This window comes from Atractosteus spatula, chromosome 6 (assembly GCF_055471065.1).
Source record: "Atractosteus spatula isolate fAtrSpa1 chromosome 6, fAtrSpa1.hap1, whole genome shotgun sequence".
NCBI lineage: Eukaryota > Metazoa > Chordata > Actinopteri > Semionotiformes > Lepisosteidae > Atractosteus > Atractosteus spatula.
The window spans coordinates 38885589-38907930 of NC_142711.1; the positions used below are offsets into that span (position 1 = coordinate 38885589).

The window sequence follows — 22342 nt, forward strand, 5'->3', positions numbered from 1 at the left end:
TATTTTGCCTCCTGAATTAAAAAGAGGGAAAAATAGAGTCTAAGGTATCTAAGACTATATAGCAGTGCATCACAGAATTAAAGACAATTATGAAGTAATAAAATTGTCAGGACTTATTTTCCTCTCTATATAGTCTTACAGTGTAACCTGTATGGCTACTGTAGATGTTTCATTGGGCCCAACAATTTGTTTCTTTCCTTAGAAATGCTAGTTTACACAAATTTTAAAAATTTAAATCTAAAGTAAATCCTGTTTTTTGGATAAATGTATGTCAGATAAAATATATAGTGTTTATGCATGATAGACTTTTCTTTTTTAAAAAACAAAACTTCCATGGTTTTTCCTATTTTACTTAAAATTAAAATAATATGAGCAATGCACTAGCCATACTTTTTGTATAACTCCTCATGTTGCCAAGGCAAAAACCTCAATCTTCTGTTCGTTTACTTTTATTCAGCTCACTCCAATTCATTTCCTTCCTGTAACTGTGTAAGGCACTGCAATGACACTTCCTCATTTTCAGAGATGACCAAGGGAATAAGAAAAGGCAATTGGAAACTCACTGTTTTGTGAATCACTCAAAGTATGAGGGAACTTAAGAATGTAAGAGTTTTTTTTACTGAATGAAATTAACCTCTAGAGGCATTTAGCCAGGACAATGTCAGCAAGCCAATTTGATTGCAAAGCAATGGCCTCACTTTAATAATCTCAGCACAGACTGATCCACTGATTTTCTGGAGTACATTACCTGGAAACAACTAAAAGAAATGTAGCAATGGGAAGAAAATGTACATGTGGATTTATATGAAATATTAATGATGACGAAGGCTGCTCAGCCTACCCGTTTATCTTGCTCTGAATAACAGAGTGATCTGTGACTTCTTGAGGGATCTTTGGTAAGTATCCTGTAAAACATAATGGCAGGTGAACAAATTCTATTCCCTGTCCCGCTGCCACTGGAGGTGTCATTCTTTTTCTGTTCAATTGCCATATTGCTGTTAGGTTTTTCCTAACCACAGTTATCCTAGTGATCCATAAGAACTTTATGTTTTTTGCTCTAAAATCCTCTAACACTTAAATGTCCTGGAGCAGAGCAGGGGCAACTCAAATTATGTTCAGGGCCTCTCATGTGGCCCTGAAGCACACCCCTTACCATTCATGTAATCAACCTTCATAGCCATCTGGTGGGAACCAGCTGTTGGTCCTTAGCATCCAAATCCCTCATAGCTGAGCTATCTAAATTCCTGTAATAGCATGGGATTATAATAATAATAACAATAATACCACCACATTAGTGGGACCACCACTGATGTAGCATCCACCTAGATGATGCGATTGCAGCCAAAGTGCCTCAGTACACTCACAGCACATCAGCTATCAGTGTAAAGGAGAAAAGAGTAATGAAGCCGGTTCATAGATGGGCAGTACTGGGGGGCCATGATTGCTACAGGCTAGGGGTAATTTTACCAGGACACCAGGGTACCCCACAGCCATAAGACTCCTAAACTCCATCTCTTAAATCCTCCTACCCCGACTTAAAGCCCTTTTGCACTGAACTCAATATACTGCCACCACTTGTTTTTTTACTCATAAAATACTACCAATGTTTAATTTTGCACATAGCTGCTATCTAAATGCTGGTTAATAATATTGCTGCTACCCTGTTTCTGTATCCAAGAATTATGATGTCATTTGCCATGTCAGTTTCTATGTCAATGTTATGTCATGTGTTATGTTATTTGTTATGTGAGGAAAACACACAAGTAAGCATTTCATTTTATTCAGGTACATAAGACAATAAACTTGAACACTCTTTAAAAATCACCCTGGGATTTTTAAAGAGTGTATAGAGTCAGGACCTCAGTTTTATGTCTCATCCAAAGGATGGTGCTTTATTTACAGCATAATTTCCCCATCACAATTCAGGGGCACACAGACTACAGGGATAGTGCTCCCCTACTGGTCCCACTAACACCTCTTCCAGCAGCAACATTTGCTTTCCCAGGATTTCTCCCATCCAGGTACTGGCCAGACTCACACCTGCTGAGCTTCAGTGGGCTGTGAGCCAGTTGTGAATTGCAGGGTAATATAGCTGCAGGGTGATATAAAGAAAACTCCATTGTTTTATAATTATTATTGTAAGCAAGCACCTTCCTGAGGCAACAAAAGAAATACAGCTGCTTTGTCTACATACTTTTTAAAAAATAAGTAAGGGATACAGTATACTAATGCATTTTCAGTTGTGACATATTTCAAGTTCAAGTTCAAGTTTATTGTCATTATACCTATATACAGGTATATGGTATAACGAAATGGTATTTAGCTAGCTCTCAGACGATAAGTAGTACAAAAAAACAACAATACAATTGTATAATAAAAGAAAGACAGAGGCAACACGCAGTGTGCAAAACAACAACAGGGAATGTGCAAAACAACAAAAGGTAACAGATAATGTGCAAAACAACATCAGATGTGCAAAAACATACATCAACAGAATGAAATAAAGGATAGAAAATTATGGGGAGTGAGTTTCTTGACATGTGACATTTTTGGTAAGAGAGAAGGCACTGTGAGGTTCAGATCGTAGGTGAGAGAGTCTGGGAGTTTAATAGTTTGATAGTGCGGGGGTAAAAACTGTCTCTGAGTCTGGTAGTCCGGGCCCGAATGCTCCGATACCGTTTTACAGATGGTAGAGGGTCATACAGTCTGTAGCTGGGGTGTGTGGGGTCTTTGATGATGCTTAGAGCTTTCCTCAAGCACTGTCTGTCATAAATCTCCTTACAATCTCCCATCTATAAATGTCCTGTATAGATGGGAGGGCAACCCCAGTGATGAACTGGGCAGTTTTCACCACCCGCTGTAGGGCTTTGCGGCCAGCAATACTGCAATTGCCATACCACACTGTGATGCAATCAGTGTGCTTTCTGTTGTGCATCTGTAAAAGTTAGTGAGGATCTGGGGACATATCTTAGCCTTCTTCAACCATCTTAGGAAGTACAGGCGCTGGTGCACTTTCTTGATCAGACAGGTGGCGCTGAGAGACCATGTGAGGTCCCCGGTGATATGGACGCCAAGGAATTTGAAGTTACTGACCCGTTCCACTTCAGTCCCGTTGATGTGGATAGGGGTATGTCCGTTTTGCAGTTTCCTGAAATTAACGAACAGCTCCTTGGTTTTGCTGACGTTGAGGGTGAGGTTGTTGTCTTCACACCACGTTGTAAGGAGATTGACCTCCTCCCTGTTGGCCCTCTCATCATTGTCTCTCATCAGACCTACAACTTAAAGGACACATTTCAGATTGCTTGATAAGTATGCCTGACAAACCTGCAACTTCCTACTCCTTATACACACCGTTATAATTATTGTAAAGTAATTACAGTGCAATATCACCTTGTTTATTACTTTATAGATATTACAAGTCTTTATAAATAAAATGTGATTCCCTGTTTGTGTTACACTATTTCAAGAGCATTCCAGTGGTAATATAAGTACACTGAAACAGGTGAACAGATTGATACTTTTATTGGATAATTTACTTGCTACATGATAGCACATTGCAATACATTTATCTGGGCCTTCTGTACAGTTATGTCCCTACAGCTTATTCTCAACAGTATTTCTTTTTAATTGTCACAAATGAGACATACTGAACTGAGGAAAAATGTGATTAATAATTTAAAAAATCAGTTATACATTGAATCATTGCCTGCAGTGAGCACTTGTGTCTGCTGCTCACCAATCTGTGTGTCTGAGAGATAAGTGTGTGAGGGAATTCAGGTGTGTGCATTCATGTGTCTGCTTTTGTGTGTGGTGGGGATGTGTGTGTGGATGTGTGTGACATTGTGAGTGTGAGGAGATGTGTGTGTCTACCAGAGAAGGATATGAAGTAATTTCCACCTCTGTTCCCCAGATCACTTCAAGGTCAAATACACCGTCCAGGTCTGCAGAAGAGATTGTGGTTTTGTTATTTGCCATCAAGCTTTTACAACACTGAACTTCCAGTTCTCTTCACAGATCTCTTCTGTTAGTTTTGTGGGGGAGCTTTTTCTCTCTAGTCTGCAAAATACCAGTCCTCAAGCATCTGAATTGCACAGCAGATTGACAGGGTCTTTAGAAACCGATTTAAATACAGATTTTAATTTTATATGATAATATAGTATGGGTAAAAAGTAGTTTTTACCCTTACTATGTAGTTTTACCCTTACTACTGTATGTCGAGTTGCTGTTTATGTCCCACAACTGTGCTAGGAAGAGCTGCATAACTCGGTTACATCAGCCCCTTTTCTCCCATTGTTGTGTTTCGAAATCTGTTTTACTGTTGAGTTAGGTTGTTTCTTATAGAGAGTGATGAGCTTCTTCTTGTAAGAGAGCTTATATATAGTGTTGGATTGAAAAGGGATATCGCAAAGTATCGGTACTCCGTGGGTGAACCGTCACCCAAGCAATAATGTTATCCATTTACCCGTGAATAGAGTTATCTATTTATTACGCTAACATGACAGCCACCGCTCAATGGGCAATGCGAAGTTTTGTACAGCACTGTGCCACCACTTCGCCAATGCCGATGGCAGTCTCGCGATACTCCCTGTAAATTCTTGTTTTCCGGTCTCGACCTTTAGTCAGTCTTGCAACAAGTTAGTCTGCTGAGGAGTGAAGAAAGGAGCGAAAGTTTTCAGGTCACAAAGCTCTTTTATTTTTTCATGCAGATAATAATGGCATAAAATAATAGAACATTTTATTATAAAGCTCCTAATTTCAATATAGCGTTCTTTAAAATGCTGCTAGAGGGTTGCTTTAAAATGCACATGATATTTTTTAGTAAAATTAATTGATCAAGTGTAAGACGTTAAGACCAGCAAGGCAGCCAGGATGATATGAGAAATAAATTACTGTGATCGTTTACGTGCTTCCAGATTGATAAAGAAAAGTAGTGAGACCGCAACATTGTAGGGTGATTAAGGGTACTGTATTTGATCAGCGTTTAATTATGATCTGCGGAACGTTCTGAAGACTACTCTTAACTGTTTCTTTCATCTGGTAAAAAGTAAAATAAATTATTATTGCCGTGTTTTCGTTAAATCACGAATGACGTTTTTCAGCCCAAAAAGAATATACAGTATATCACTATCGGTGTATATTGTACAGTACGCTTTCTCGAGTGTTACTGTGGCTTTTTATAATAAATATGCAAGTTCTTTGTTTCATAAATAGTCGTAAACATACTGTTTAAAATCCGCTAAAACGTTAGAAACAGTAGCAATACCCAGCGTAAGCAATTGAGTTGTGCCTGTAGAGCACGTGATATTCCTGACTTTAAACATACGTACTATTTAATTTTATCTTGTTTTATTATTTGTGCGTTTTCCCGTTATGATGGTATTTTTGATTTTACAGACAAAATCCTCCTTCACGTGATTTTGTATGTTTAAAGTCCTTACACCGAGGATTTACTGTATGACTTTGAAAAGTATTGGCAACCCTTGGAGAGTACAGTTGATTTTGCTAGTTAAAATTTAGTTCAGTCCTTGTTAAAAAAAAAACAGCCCATAGTTCATTGCAAACTGGAGAGAAAGTAAACACGCTCGCCGTCGGTTGCTAAAAATATAAAGAGAAAAAAACAACCCCATAGTATCATTTTGAAAAAATAATGGAAAGCCACACAAACAACCCAGTAACATTTCTGCACGATTTAGAGTTTATTTGCCATTTAATGACCATTTAAAGCAATGTGTTTACATTACTCGTGTAGAGGAGTGTTAATCCAGCTTTAGCATTTATAGCACTTCCTATTACTGCTAATCCAATTCGGAGAAATGGTAGCCCAGAACCTACCCAGAACTGGCTGCAAGGTGCACAAATATGCATACACTCACACCAGGGCCGATTAACAGAAGCCAGTTAACCTACCAGAATGTCTTTGGACTGTGGAGCATCTGGAGTAAACCCATGCAAACACAAGGAGAACATGCAAAATCCATGCATATACAGTAGCACTCCAGGAATTGAACCCAGGGCCCCTGCGCAGCGAGTTAGCAGTGCTAACCACTGTGCCTTTCATATTCAGAATAATGTGTGTTATTCTGTCTTTGGTGGAATGAGGCAACTGTACTCCCCACAGTAAGCAAGAAAATTCACAATTGATCATTTTTTGTCTGGTAATATGGGGATATTAACTAAATTGCATTTAAAACATAAGCATGGTACTGTATATACTATATTTACATACAAATACTTTGTAAGCATGAGTTTCTTTTTGTAAAAATAAGCAGATAAAACAGGACTTAACAAACTTGACTCAGACTTTAAACCAGATACATTAAATTACATTTTTAAGTTATGGGTAAGCTGCATGACTGATTAGGAATCATCACCTAATCAGAGATCACAGAAAAAGGCGTAGACTGATATAAGAATATATCTAAAATATTATTAACCTCCCAAATTCTTAGTTTTTTAATATATTTACAAATTAGAAGTTAGATTACAAAGATTCAGGGAATCGAGAAAATATTAGATGAAATTCATCCTTTGATTCAGTTTATAGCAAAAACGTATCGTAAATTAAACATTAAGAATGTGTTAGGTCAATGAACTCATTTGATGGGAGATGCATTAAAAGTAGGAGAAATTAAAGTTCCAAATGGGAAAATAAGCTACAAGCAGAATCACTTTCTAATGCTTGGAATAATATTTTTTGGAATACTTTTGAGACAAAAGTTATTTGTTTTGGAGGGAATATGCAAATTCAGATATTTTTTTTAAATACCCATAATACAAACTACATATAATAGAACTAAAAAAAAGCTTGCTGGAAGAATTGTGGGGAGTCTAAAGCTCATTACATCCATATTTTATATACAGTGGTGTGAAAAAGTGTTTGCCCCCTTCCTGATTTCTTATTTTTTTGCATGTTTGTCACACTGAAATGTTTCAGATCTTCAAACAAATTGAAATATTAGACAAAGATAAAACAAGTAAACACAAAATGCAGTTTTTAAATGAAGGTTTTTATTATTAAGGGAAAAAAAAAATCCAAACCTACATGGCCCTGTGTGAAAAAGTGATTGCCCCCTAAACCTAATAACTGGCTGGGCCACCCTTAGCAGCAACAACTGCAATCAAGTGTTTGCGATAACTGGCAATGAGTCTTTTACAGCGCTGTGGAGGAATTTTGGCCCACTCATCTTGCAGCAGAATTGTTGTAATTCAGCCACATTGGAGGGTTTTCGAGCCTTAAGCGCTTTTTTAAGGTCATGCCACAACATCTCAATCGGATTCAGGTCAGGACTTTGACTAGGCCACTCCAAAGTCTTCATTTTGTTTTTCTTAAGCCATTCAGAGGTGGACTTCCTGGTGTGTTCTGGATCATTGTCCTGCTGCAGAACCCAAGTGCGCTTCAGCTTGAGGTCACGAACAGATGGCCGGACATTCTCCTTCAGGATTTTTTGGTAGACAGCAGAATTCATGGTTCCATTTACCACAGCAAGTCTTCCAGGTCCTGAAGCAGCAAAACAGCCCCAGACCATCACACTACCACCACCATACTTTACTGTTAGTATGATGTTCCTTTTCTGAAATGCTGTGTTACTTTTACACCAGATGTAATGGGACACACACCTTCCAAAAAGTTCAACTTTTGTCTCATCAGTCCACAGAGTATTTTCCCAAAAGTCTTGGGGATCATCAAAATGTTTTCTGGCAAAACTGAGACGAGCCTTTATGTTCTTTTTGCTCAGCAGTGGTTTTCGTCTTGGAACTCTGCCATGCAGGCCATTTTTGCCCAGTCTCTTTCTTATGGTGGAGTCATGAACACTGACCTTAACTGAGGCAAGTGAAGCCTGGAGTTCTTTGGATGTTGTTGTGGGTTTTTTTGTGACCTCTTGGATGAGTCGTCGCTGCGCTCTTGGGGTAATTTTGGTCGGCCGGCCACTCCTGGGAAGGTTCACCACTGTTCCATGTTTTCGCCATTTGTGGATAATGGCTCTCACTGTGGTTCGCTGGAGTCCCAAAGCTTTAGAAATGGCTTTATAACCTTTTCCAGACTAATAAATCTCAATTACTCTGTTTCTCATTTGTTCCTGAATTTGTTTGGATCGCAGCATGATGTCTAGTTTTGAGGATCTTTTGGTCTACTTCACTTTGTCAGGCAGGTCCTATTTAAGTGATTTCTTGATTGAGAACAGGTGTGGCAGTAATCAGGCCTGGGTGTGGCTAGAGAAATTGAACTCAGCTTTCCAAAGATGTGACAAACCACAGTTGATTTATGTTTTAATGGGGGGGGCAATCACTTTTTCACACAGGGCCATGTAGGTTTGGATTTTTTTTTCCATTAATAATAAAAACCTTCATTTAAAAACTGCATTTTGTGTTCACTTGTGTTATCTTTGTCTAATATTTCAATTTGTTTGATGATCTGAAACATTTCAGTGTGACAAACATGCAAAAAAATAAGAAATCAGGAAGGGGGCAAACACTTTTTCACACCACTGTATGTACTATTTTGAAAGCATTCTGGGATGTATTAAAGTCATGGAATTTATAAATGTTAACTCTATGCCCAGAGAACTTTCTTCTCAGTACTCCAAGGGTGTTGTTTTCTGAAATAGACAAGTACCTCTTTAGAATATTTAGGATAACTGATTTAAAGCAGATAACAAGATTAAACCAGAAGCATCTCAAATCAGTAAATGGACTGAAACAATTAGTGAAGTGGGATAGATAACTCATAGAATAAAGATTCAGAATAAACTGTTTGAAAATAGATGGGAGAGAATTAGAAGGATTAATATTATGTGAAGTGATATTACAGATCCTGCCATTCAGAATGCATGCCGGATAATGTAGCAATTTGTAGCATGCCCTAGCGTAATGTGACATTTTTTTTAAATCTGTTTTTGGACTGCACTGTTTTGTACAACCGTCAGGTGGCGCAGTGAATGATTAACATGGTATATGGAAATATTTATGCTGTCGCCAAAATGCCTGGTTTCATATTCCGGTCAATGCTGAGACTCTTGAGACAATTATAGAATGTAAGTTATGTACTGTTTAGACTTTTATTAATTTCAAACTGTGTACTATAGTGTGTTAAATATTACATTAATTAAAAAGCAGGTCTATTTTATAAAAACAAAATTACTCAGTTGGATATATAAAAATAGTTTATTATTATACTGTAGCTTGTTGTGAACAAGATTGAGGAAATCTGCATTTTGTCTTAATGCAAATTTCAGCAATGAGTAATCAGGAAACAATTTAACTTAACAACTAAAAGTAAATTTTGGTAGCAGAAAATAAAAACAGAAGTATAATATATACCAAATGTACACACAGTAGATGGCAGTGGTAGCTAAATATAAGTTCACAACAGTATCCCACTTTCTTAATAAATATTGTGTGCATCAAAGTCTTTAACTTGGTAACTTACTATGAGTATTTTGGAAAAGTTTTAACATGCTTGTTCTTACATTATAAAGTTTATATACTGTACTTCATAAAAAGCTATGTTTTATCATTTTCTTAGAATGTGTAGTAAGAACACTATACTTGTTGTTATTGTATTATACTGATTAATAACATTTGACAGAGAATTTTAATGTGGAATCATGTAACTAAGCAGCTAAAAATATCACTTGTGGATATTTTGAAAACATTTTTACATGTTCGCTCAAATCCAGGAGAGACCATACCTTTGGTTCTTTTACATAGCCAGATATATAACAAATAGTTTATTATCATAGCTTGTTGTGAATACGATGTGCCTCTTTCAGGTTTACATCTGGATTGTGAAAATCTATATTTTGTCTTAATGCAAATTTCAGCAATGAGTAATCATGAAGCCATGTTACTTTAAATTTTAATTATACAAATATATTTCACACATATTGTACTATAGTAGCTTTAAAACCATACAGTACCATACTGTATTTACTGTGTTTAATTGGCACATTTATACATTGACAGTATTCATGTTTGTTAACTCATTCATGTTTTTAATCTATTAATATTTCATCATTTAACATTATGCTACTGTTATTTTTATGCTCAGCTACCAGAATTTCCCTTTAGTTGTAAAATTCCATATTAATATTCCGTATTAAGCAGATTTAAACATGCACAGTAGAGAGATTAAATTAAGCAATCGTTTCACTATCATCTAACGCTTTACAAGTGCCACCTACCGATCATCTTTGACCAGTGAATTACATAACGCGCCGCACTGCATGACTTTTACTGTATTTGGAAGAAATAGTGGCTGAGTGGCTGCATCTGTATGTGAAATAATGAAGGATAAATGTAATAATTGTTCAATTTATGGATGTAAATTATATTTAACTATTCAATTATAATGTATATTCTTATTCCAATAAATATGAAATTATATATTAATGTAATACTGTAATATTAATGAAATTACTGTATGTCTGTTTTTTCAGATATATTAATTACATATTTAAACTATAAATCTTTATTGACTTTATTATTATTTATTTGATAATTGTGGCAAATATTGGATGGCAATAAAAACAAATATAAAAAAACTTAAGCATGACAAAAAAAATCTCTTCAGAGCTTGGGAGAACAGAAAAATATTCATATAAAATTAAAAAAATCTGTTTGGCTTTACTAGGGCTCTGAAGAAGCAGAGGGAGATGGCTGCACTCAGTGGTAAAGTCCAGACGGTGCTAGGCCTTGTTGAGCCCACCGAACTGGGCCTCACCTTGACTCACGAGCATCTAACCATGACCTTTGAGTGCTGCTTCAGCCCTCCCCTGCCTGGGCAGGAACACCTTGTGGAAGCGCCCATTGAGATGAAGAACCTCTTCTGGCTAAAACAGAATGCCTACAGCAACAAAGAAAACCTGCTGCTCAACCAGGAGACTGAAGCAGTGAAGGAGGAGCTCCTGCTGTTCAAGAGAGCTGGTGGTGGTACCATAGTAGAAAACACTACCACTGGGATCAGTCGGGATGTGAAGACGCTGAAGAGGCTCTCACAAGATACTGGTGTGCACGTGGTGGCCGGCGCTGGCTTCTATGTGGGTGAAACCCACTCCATTGAGACTCAGAAAATGTCTGTGGAGCAGGTACAGTGAGTGAATCGATTCTCATTGCAAGCTGTGAGCTCTGTGAAGTTGCCCCCCCCTACAAACTACACAAATGATGAAACCTACCACATTCATTAGTGCTGTGTGTGTGCCAGTTCGTGCCATTGAAAATAGCATTTGTGCTGCTTGTATGGCAACTTTAAACCTCCAGTAACCCCATCTATTAAGTTCAAACACTCTATTACTGGTGCGAGATTAACAATGTCTGCAATTTTGTTTCTCTGTTTTCCCGGTGGGGGTGGGCGGTGGTTGATTTTGCATTTAATAACAGTATCTTCTGTGTTTGTGTGGAAACAATACAATTAAATTTCTTCAATATCATACCCTAATCAGACAATTTGTGGGTTTAGCTTTATAAGGTGAACATTAGCAAACAATTGCATGTTCTTAAAAAAGGCTTTAACTAGACTTTAACTGTCTAATACTACATACCTGTGTTCTTTTTTAAAACCTGAAGACGTGATCACTTTCTCATTGTGTCCTTCTTAAATAAATCAAGGGGCATTTAAAGATTCAACCTTTTATGCCAGGATTTCTTTTTAAGGGCCACTTAGTAGTTGACCCAGGTAGTTCATAACACAGCTGCAAAAGAACATTGGAAACTAACATCTCAGACATGCAGACTGAGACTGAAATATTGGAAAAATATATTTTATTTTCAGATAATATTTATTAAAGATAATATTTATTTTCAAAAAATATTTTCAGATAAAATAACTGACCATATACTGTATCTAAGGTCTTAAAAATCAGTAATATCCATGTCTTTGTGTTTACAGTGTTCTTGCATGCAAACATAGGTTGCAGTCTTTCTGTGTACTCCTGATCAATCCTTGGTGTAGAATACAGCGTGAGGATGCACCTTGAAGTCTGAAGACACAAATATGACTGCCTTTGTTAAGTTGTCATATCTCTCCCAGCTGAAATTGTGTCTTTTGCAGTATGCAATGTAATGACCCAGGACTAGTTTGCTTGTCCAGCTCAGTGAAGTGCCCCCCCCCCAACAAACGGCACAATCACTGAAAACCCATTGCATTCATAAGTGCACCATTTGTGCTGGTTTGTGCCATTGAAAGTAGTGTTTGTGCTGCTTTCGTTATCGAGAAAAAGTGCCTTGTGTTTTTTGGATAATCACATGACTGTCTACATGGAAGTTTACAGGTATCAACACACTCGAATGCAGTACAGAGAGAACATAGAACACAAATAGTGCCGAAGGTCAGGAATGAATCCAGGCACTGTGAGGGAGCAATGCTAACCAGTGTAGTGGTGTGTATTGAAATACCAAAGTAGTGTGATAATGGAAGGCTTGCTGCCAGTTCTATTTTATTATTGCCATACATCATTGGTAATGAAGAAACCATCATGTTTTTTTATTTTGTTTCCCAAGCTCACAGATATTATTGTAAGTGAAGTACTCCATGGAGCAGATGGCACAGATGTCAGGTGTGGGGTGATAGGAGAGATTGGTGTCTCCTGGCCCATCATGGAGAGCGAGAAGAAGGTCCTTCAGGCCACTGCCCATGCTCAGGCCCAGTTGGGCTGCCCTGTGATCATTCATCCAGGCCGAAACCCCACTGCTCCAGCCCAGATTGTGCGCATTCTTCAGGAGGCAGGGGGAGACATCCCCAAGACAGTTATGTCCCATCTTGATAGGTATGTGTTACATGTTTTTAATTAGAATTGTTTGTCTCATTTTATATTTATCTCCCTTCCATCCATCACTTCTAGAGACCTGTGTCATTTTAAGCCAACTCTGTTAATTATGTACTCTGCAGAATATAATTAGTATGTATCACAGCAATGTCTTTAAACCCTACCTTTATTTAAAAGCATTGCCTTTTCCCCATTTCTATAAGCTTTCATGATTAAAGAATGGATGACAGATAGGGATGATTTTCATAAGTTTAGTGTCAGTGCTCCTTCCCTTTCTGAATGATTTTGTTGCCTTTGATGAACCAATTGTGGATGTTTCATCTTCACAAATGCAACAAAGTAATTAATTTTAAATGATTTGATTAATTGTTTGTTCAGCTGTGTCCATATTTAACCAGACGTGGGTACAAGCAGAGAGCATAGTCCTTCATAAGTTATTTTTAAGTAAGTTATTTGTAAGTATTTGCATATTTTCATTAGTTTTTTTTATAATTAGGACAATATTTGACATGGGTGATCTGCTGGAGTTTGCCAGTCTTGGGAGTTACTTGGAGTATGACCTTTTCGGTACTGAAATGCTGAATTATCCATTTAATCCTGATGTGGATATGCCAAGTGACAATGACAGAATCAAGAGGTGAGTAATCCCTGTGCCCAGCCATATCTCAGATGAATGATTTCAATTTATTATGTTTTTTTTGCATTATGCCACTCTGTTAACAGCCAGAGCTTGTACTAGAGTTTTTGTCATTAATGTTATTTTTTACGGGTCTTGCTGTATGAAATATACACCTACAGAAAACCATCATTACTTTGGCCACTTTTAACATGTCAGAATAAACTAAAGCTACCTCCAGAGTAGTTATACTCAGCCCAGCCTTTACTAACATTTTAAATGTATACATTTAAGCTGTAATTGTTTATAATAATAATTATAATTGCTTACACTTATATAGCACTTTTCTGGACACTCCACTCAAAGCACTTTACAGGTAAATGGTGACTCCCCTCCACCACCAATGTGCAGCATCCACCTGAATGATGCGATGGCAGCCACAGTGCGCCAGTGCACTCACCACACATCAGCTATCAGTGGGGAGGAGATTGCTCTTCCCTTCTGTGATATCAACCTGGCATTTCATTTCATTTTCAGTAGGTGGGAGTTCTGAATCCTACCGAGAGGGGTGCATTTGTGGGTATAATGACAATCAAGAGCATCGAAATCCCTATTTCAGAATTTTAAGCCCTGGATGCTTTGGACATGTAAACTAGCAAAGACCTAAAGACCTGTACATTAGAACAATAACACAGGATGTATAAAACAGGTTTGCAGCAACCTTACAGGAGTAATTGAGAGAAATTATTGCACAAAAGGTTTTTAAATAAAAAAAAATGTTTTTCATCCTCAGATTTTTACCTTTGAACTTGTAAAACTACTTTCACACCACTGTGAGCAAATCCTTGCTCCATGCCATCGAATAAAAGTCACTGTATTTTATATAGAAGAACAGAAATAAAATAGAGTTTAAAGCAAAGAAACCAAAACGTAGCCTTGCAGAATTTTGAAAGACATTAAATTTCTTCTTATATGCTGGTGTATATACTGTATGGTGTGCATACTGGTATAATAATATGCCTGCATTATATAACATTCCAATATAAAAAGGAAATGAGAATTACCAGTAAAATGTTTATAATTATAAAAATTAGGAGACTTTCTTTGTGTGAATGCCAAGTTACGGGATTGTCAGTACAATGCACACTCCAGATTCTTCATGCTATGAGTGGAGATTTTAATATGTGGTTGCTTCCCTTTCCATATGAATTTTGAAATTCTAGAACAGTCTTTCCCAAAAGCCTAGAAATGTTCTTCATGTTAGCATCTATCTGTTTAAAACCTGTGATGGAATGTAAAGAGTAAGGCTGACCACACAGTCAAAGGTCAGCCAGCCATCTCCACTTCAAAATGTAATGGTAGTAATGCAGAGTTAGAAAAATGAGTTTTATACCCAGTCACAATGTCAAAATCATAGCAAACAGTAAACGAGAGTGGGATTGAAAGGTTGTCTACAGAACCAATATATAATCTGCATAGAATGTTGAGCATTATTAACAGTAACAGGTGTAGAAGTAGTAGAGGAGACCTGAACCTAATCCCACTGTAACAGCAGCTGTTCCTCAGCATTATTTATATATTGGTCTGAGCTGTCTGAGATTGGAGACAATCTTGCAGAGAAACTGTAGGCATTCACAACACCTTGCCAAATTGAAATCTGCTGCAGCTGATTTTATTTCAACTTCTCTTTAAATAACTAAAGACCTCAAGATCATCCATATGTACAGTATCATTTCAAGTGAAAGAAGGACCTAACAGTGGCCAGAGAATAAGTACAATTCAGGAGGTTTTTTCATGTCCTGAAATGCCTCCTTTAGGTCAGACATGGATATAGGCGTTTCCAACAACAGTAGGAACCTGAAGTTAAAACAGTGTTGCCGCCCTCACACACACAAATCCAGAGAAGAAGCAACAAAACATTTCCCCTGTAAATACTTCACATATATGACATGATCAGCATTCATCAGAGACATACAAAAAAACATTCACATTATGAGGAATTTTCCCCAGGAACAATCAAAAAGCAAAATTGCATTCAGAAAACAAATGAAATAAATATAATTTGAATGAATTCCACAGGGCTTTAAAATAAATAATAATCTATCATTTTACCTTCTTGCTAAGAAACTGTTACAAAGTATTTTTCCTTTCTTTCTTTTAACTGTTTAAATAAGCTGTAGCTTCAGGACCTTCCTTTTTAAACGTATCCCATTGGTGAGTAGGTTTCAAGGTATCAAATGTGGTACTTTGGAAATAGCACTTATCTGGGACACCTTCATATGTAGATCTTGGATGTTGCAAGCATTATATGGGAATGGATATGCTGTAAATATAAGTGGAATAAACCTTTTGATTTGTACTTTTTTTGAAGTATTGAATCTTGAATCTAAATGTTTTCTCAGAAGGGGATTATAAAACATACAAGCACAGACAACATGAGCACAGGCCAGTTATCTTGACTGTGTGGATTAATAATATTTGCTCTGAATTAATGGAATACAGAATAAATAAGATCTTAAATACACTTTCATTTTAACAACAATGGCTATTCTTAAAGGGGTCAAATTACAATGAAGAGTATTACTCAGTGGTGAATATAATATTGAATATAAAAGGACTGAAAATTAAAAATGTGTTTTTCTAAATTGTTTCAGAAATTAGTCAATTCAAAATTAGTTTAGAAATACAGTATAATTTTCTAAAGTAATAAACTATTTTAGTTTTTTTTCATTTTCATTTTTAGATGACTTATAAACTATTAGAGGAGTAATAAACTATTTTCATTTTTAGAACACTTAATAGTTCTGCCCCAAAGAATAGGATGCCATGCAGTTTGTTTACTGGCATAACAGGTCCAATGACGATGCCATTTCCCCGGCTCATCACACTGCCCTGGCCCACAGCTCTGTATTTAACACTATAGTTCCTTCCAGACTAGTCAGGAAGCTTAATGACCTGGGGTTAAGCACCTCTCTGTGCAGTTGGATTATGGATTTCCAGACTGGCAGACCACAGACTGTGAGGGTTAATGGAAAGCTTTCTGCCATGCTGACCGTTAATATAGGTGCCCCTCAGGGCTGTGTGCTTAGCCTCCTGCTGTTTTCCTTGATTGTGTGGCCAGACACAGCTCCAACTCCATCTACAAATATGCTGATGACACTACCGTTATTGGCCAAATCACCAGTAATGATGAGACAGCCTACAGGAGTGGTGCCTCAACAATAATCTCTTCCTCAACGTCAGCAAAACCAAAGAACTGGTCATTGATTTTAGAAAGGAGGGTGAGGACCACACCACGATTCACATCTATGGGGTGGCTATAGAGCAGCTTCAAGTTCCTGAGTGCCTTCATTCCTAATGATTTAACGTGGTCCCAGCTAGTTACTGAAGCTACAAAGAAGGCACAACAGTGCCTTTGCTTCCTCAGACAGTTGAAAACATTTGGTGTCTATTTTCAACTGTCCTTTTTACATTTTACAGGTACACTATTGGGATTGTGCTCACATGTGGTATTACAGTGTGGTTGTAGGAGCATAAAGGCACGAACGTCCAGATTCAGAGACAGCTTCTTCCCACAAGCTGTCCGATTACTGAACTCTACCCCTACCACTGGCTTTACACTGATGTTTTTTTTCTCATACTGCTCATCTTACTTTTTTTTAAGTCATATGTTATTTAACTTGTTGCTGTTGCTGCTGCTGTTCTGTGTTTGTTTTTGGTGATTCCTTTTATGTCTTTGTATTGGAGCATACATGCAAATAAGCATTTCATTGCACTTGTGCATATGACAAACTGAACTGAAGGATTATGCTAAAAGTTGAAATTTTTGTGATCAACATTTTATTATTTTAATAATGGACAAAAGTACTTTCCAGTCTCCCCCCAAAACCCAGTCTATAAATACTGAATTCCTATGCATGCTCTCCCCTTGCTGACTGAGCTCCAGATCGCAAGAAAAATAGTTTATTTTTAATGTACGAAATTACGTTTAGCAATGTTTTCATTGATAAATTTATTAATTCCTTGTTTTTTATGTTTGTTTTATTTATGTATTTACTTTTTCAGTATCAGACTGCTGGTGGAGGAAGGTTTTGAAGACAGAGTTCTTGTTGCCCATGACATCCACACCAAAAACAGACTGACAAAGTTCGGTGGGCATGGATACTCTCACATCCTTACCAACATTGTGCCAAAAATGCTCTCAAGGGGCATCAAGCAAAGTGTTGTGGATAAAATTTTAATTGAAAATCCAAAACACTGGCTCACTTTTAAGTAAGCACAAAGAAATGTTTATTTGGAGAACAGATAATCTGTCCATTTCAAATAACAAAATGTATGTAATTATATTTTTCAGATTAAGGTGCTTCTTAAAATAATTTTCAATAATGAAGTTTTGTAACTGAATTTTAATGTGGCTATAAAGATATTTAAGTTTTTTTCTTGAGGGATTTTGTAATGTTTTGCTAATCTTTCCGTTGGTTACAATTCCTCATCACAGCAGAAACAAAAAAAATGATCATTGTGAGTTCATATGTCTTCACAAGAGCAAAAGAAAATTGAACATGGAATTTGCAAATAATCTTACCTTGAACTTTCACTACCACAGCAGTGTTTTAAATTCATTTACAGTTTAAAATGCAAAACTTACATTCACATTAATTGAATCTTCCATTATCTCAACTGCATAATTCAATTACACTCATACCCCAGTATCCAAACCTAATTAGTTTCTGAAAATCTGTTTGGAAGGTGGGAGATCATAAATCGAAAATAAAAATTCCATTATTTCTTATGGGGAACATTCCACCCTGTTCCAAACCAAAGACAAGTTCACTCAGAAACCACCCTAAACACAGACCATTATAGAAATCTTAGTGAACAACGCACTCAAATAAGCCAACTATACCTGTAAAATAATTAATTAGATCATATTTACATTTTTCATTCTTTAGCAATAGATTCCTATCCAAGCGATCGGCTAGAACGATGTGCATACTGTTTTCGAATATTATGCTAAAGAATCCTTTTCTCTTCCTTAAGACTCCATAATGAACAGCAACTACAAAACAAATACAAAAAAACATTTTGAAAATGAGAGCACAAGCTTTAGCTGTGATCGTAAACAAAGCCCTGCTGCCTCACGGCGTCCTTAACCACAATGCCGTACAGAAACAAACAGTTGTTTGGTGGCGCCAAATTAAAATGTTCTCGTCCAAAATCGGTCACTATCGAACTTCAGAGTTCAGATTAGCGATTCGATTCGTTCTTAGAACTAATTACAAGGTACAAATTCTTCGTGTTCAGATTTGTATACTGAACATTCTTATACAGGGGTATGAGTGTATTGTCATGCATACGGCCGACATTACAGGTTGTGCGAGCCAGCTTACCTGCGCGGTGACGTCACCGCCCTTCCCTGTGAATAGCAGGGACCTCAGCCGCCAGTCTGACGGGAGATTTCCCTTTAGCTCAACTGGCTGGGTCCCTGTTGAGTGACGCCGGAGGCCTGAGTTCGAGTCCCCAGCGGTGGGGGGCCGACCTGAGGCAGCAGCGGCGAGGGTGCATACCCACATGATCCCGAGAGCGCTAAAGTATTATATTTGATTTATACAGTAATATATATAATGTATAATCATATTATTATTAGTAATATATTATTATTCTAAAAGACAGGGAATTATTAATAAGTATTATTATCACAGTGCCTTTCAAACGTATTCACCATTTCTCATTTTATTGAATTAGAAATGATTTGTACACATTGTTTTAAGAAGAATACTTCTAACCTTCAATGTTCACATTGCATGTTTAATAAGTTAAATGCTATTCCAAAACTGCCAAAAAAAAATCAAAAAGCCATAAGATATTGCATACTGTACATATTCACCCCCTGAGTCAATACTTAGTGGTAGTAACAGTTACAGCTGGGAGTAATTTGGGGTATGTTACTGCTGGCTTTGCATACTGTTGTGGAGCAAATACTGTACATTCTTGTTTGCAATATAGAGAATAATTTTAAATATTCACTTTTGCAATGTCTGCACCATTTATAATTCAACAAATGGGACCTCATTGGAAAGGGACAAATACATTTTCCAAAGCACTGTATTATAATATTACATCTTATGGATTTTTTTATTATTTCACAAATTGATTTTTCTGTAATAATATAAAACTGTAAATTAAAGATTAATTTATCTTGACTGCATTTGACAAACAGGACATTTCTTCTTCATGTGTATGATTAATGAATGTGTAATACAAGCTTACCATTAAGCTCATCTCTCTGTACTTTTTGTGTTAACCTTTAGTGAGATCAGCTTTAGTATTCAAATACAGAATTAGTTTTTTAAAAGAAATTCTGTTTACAGAAGACATTTTTAGAGAAAAAATGTGGTACAGCATAATCATTAGCCTGACTAAACTATCCCAATGCCAGTACATTCTACTGGTGTCAGACTTTTTGTTCTGTACATTGTCACATGTGAAAGTCTTATGACAAGAACAGGACATTTTTCCGCACATAAAGTGATTCTGTTGCAGTCATTCTGTTGCAGTGTCAGACTTAATTAAACTGAATAGTTAAATTTCAATATGGTGCTTCTGCACTGCTAAAAGCAGAAGTGTGAATTTCCTTGTGAAACTTATTTGGTCTGTTTTTGTCAGTCATCTGCATTTGTGATATCAGTACTGTCAGCTTTTTATTTCAAAGAGTATGTGTCATACAAACCACTCATTACACAATAGCAATATTGTCACCACAGTCTTAGTAATTGTACGAAATGAGAATGGTGTATGCACCTCAGGATACACAACATAGCAGCAGTGTGGCAATTTGTTTAATCTCTCCTGCTTATGAAAATGACAGTATCCCTAGGAGCAGTGTCTGGTAGCTTCACTGTTGCCACTCACTTACAGATATGTATGTTCTTTTTAGTATTCTGTAAAAATGGGATTAACTTTAACTATACAGATATTAAATATACAAGTATAAATGTTTGACACGTTTTATTTAATAAGACTATTGCTTTACTTTTACGGTAAACACATGGGCAGCACAGTGCTTTAATACTATTTAAATGATCTTTGTTTCTTTTAATAGCTTCATAATTAGTTTAAAATGAGTGAAATTCAGTTTGGAAAGTTTTTCTTCTCTGGACTCTGTGAAGTAGCCCTCCCTACAAACAGCACAAATGATGAAACCCACCTCATTCATTAGTGCGATGCTTGTGCTGCTTTCGTTCCCGAGATACTGTATAACGTCTTCTCTTTCAGGGGGTGACCTTGCCCAGCCCCCCTACAACATCGTAGGAGAACCAAACCAGTCTTATTCGTTAGTGCTGCATTTGTGCTGGTTTGTGTGTTTGAGGTTCTTTCGCTAATATTCTTATTTAATACCCTTATCATTTAAAAATCTTTTGTGCCTTTGTGTGAACAGGAAAATTAAATTTGTCACCAACATTTAACCTAATCAGAAGAGTTGCGGGGTTGATTTAAAAAGTGAACATTAGCTAGCAACTGCATGTTGTTACAAAGAGGCTTTAAGTAGAACGTCTTAATACTTTGTATGTGTGTCCTTTTTTAAAGTCTGAAGAAGTAATAATTTTCTTTTTGTTTCCTTTTTAAATTTATATGCAAATCAAGGGCCATTTAAAGATTGAACCGTCTTTTGAGCCAGTAATTAAGAAGGTTAGGATTAGCAACTTCCTGTATCACAAAACCATTGTTTTTATCATTTTTTTATGCAAAAAAAAATCAGGCACACCCTAATGTCTGAAGAGACAGATATGAGTGCCTTTGTTAAGTTGTCATATTTTACCCAGCTTAAATCTTGTCTTTTGCAGTCTGCAACGTAATGACCCGGGACATGTTTGCTTGTCCAGCTGAGGTGGGTTTAATTGTTTGTGCTATTTGTAGGGAGGGCAACTTCACAGAGTTGCTTCTCTGCCTTCTCATTTGCATTTTCTGCATGGAATGACAAAACAAACGCATCCGTTGAGTAAATATCGATCTATATTCTGTATGATTGATCTGTTGAGAATAAATAAGTCTGAGCAGCGAAAATCAAAGTAAATTAAACAAGGGTAGATGGATAAAAAAACAGATGATGGTCTTTTACCTTCAGACTCCACCAGAAATTCTGTAAGATTTACATACTGTATATGTCTTTGAAATTTATTTTAACAATAGAGACTGACACTGAAAATCTCAGGTGTTCAATGTTTCACTGAAATAGGAAGAAATGCTTTCACGGAAATATTTTGTACTTTGTGCAACAGGTCCTTGATCCTTTGGGATCTTATTGTTTATGTGTAGCATATCAGGTAATAGATTATATAAGTTTTAGTTTAGGAAGTAAGCTGTCAAGCTTTGGGGTATTTTCTTAGCAGATGCTAAGAAACAGCTTAGAGAACCTGGGTCGGTACAGGAGGTGAACTACAGGTGGGAGTAGAGACAGCACACGATTTAAGATCACATGGCTGAGTCCTGGGTGGTGCTCTTTGTAGTCAAGCAAGCAATTTGTCTGCTATATTTTGGGATAGAATTAATGAACCCCTCGGGTTAAGGTGGAGACCATTCCGTTTATAAAAGCCAGGCCGTTCCCCAAAAGTGTCCCAATTATTAATAAAGGATGCCAACAAGTCTCTAACCAGCAATTTAGTGAGTATAGCCTACTATTGGTACGTCCCCTCTGTATAGGATTGGTAAGGGACCAGACACAATTAAATTCTGACATTTTCTTTGTGCTCTTTTGCACATAGAAATGAAGTTGTTCTTTAACACCTCGGATTGTTGGTACTCCATATCATTAGTTCCAGTGTAAACAACCAAGATGGAGACTTCGTTGCTGGAAAATGTCTAGTTTCGCCTCAATGTCAGAAACTCTGGCCCCAGGGAGGCATTTTACAGAGACCGCTGCTTTGTGATGGTTAGGAATTCTAACATTCCTGATTATCGAGTTGAC

The 22342-nt window shown here is 36.8% G+C and overlaps 1 protein-coding gene across 1 annotated transcript; it reads left to right on the forward strand.

Moving 5' to 3' along the window:
• The first annotated feature begins 4604 nt into the window (after window positions 1-4604).
• On the forward strand, window positions 4605-19600 carry pter (phosphotriesterase related). Its single transcript, XM_088919665.1, has 5 exons — window positions 4605-4676; window positions 10631-11084; window positions 12496-12761; window positions 13258-13398; window positions 17443-19600. The coding sequence occupies exons 2-5, from the start codon at window positions 10653-10655 to the stop codon at window positions 17651-17653; spliced, it is 1050 nt and encodes a 349-aa protein (XP_088775791.1). The 5' UTR covers window positions 4605-4676; window positions 10631-10652; the 3' UTR covers window positions 17654-19600.
• The last annotated feature ends 2742 nt before the right edge of the window (window positions 19601-22342 follow it).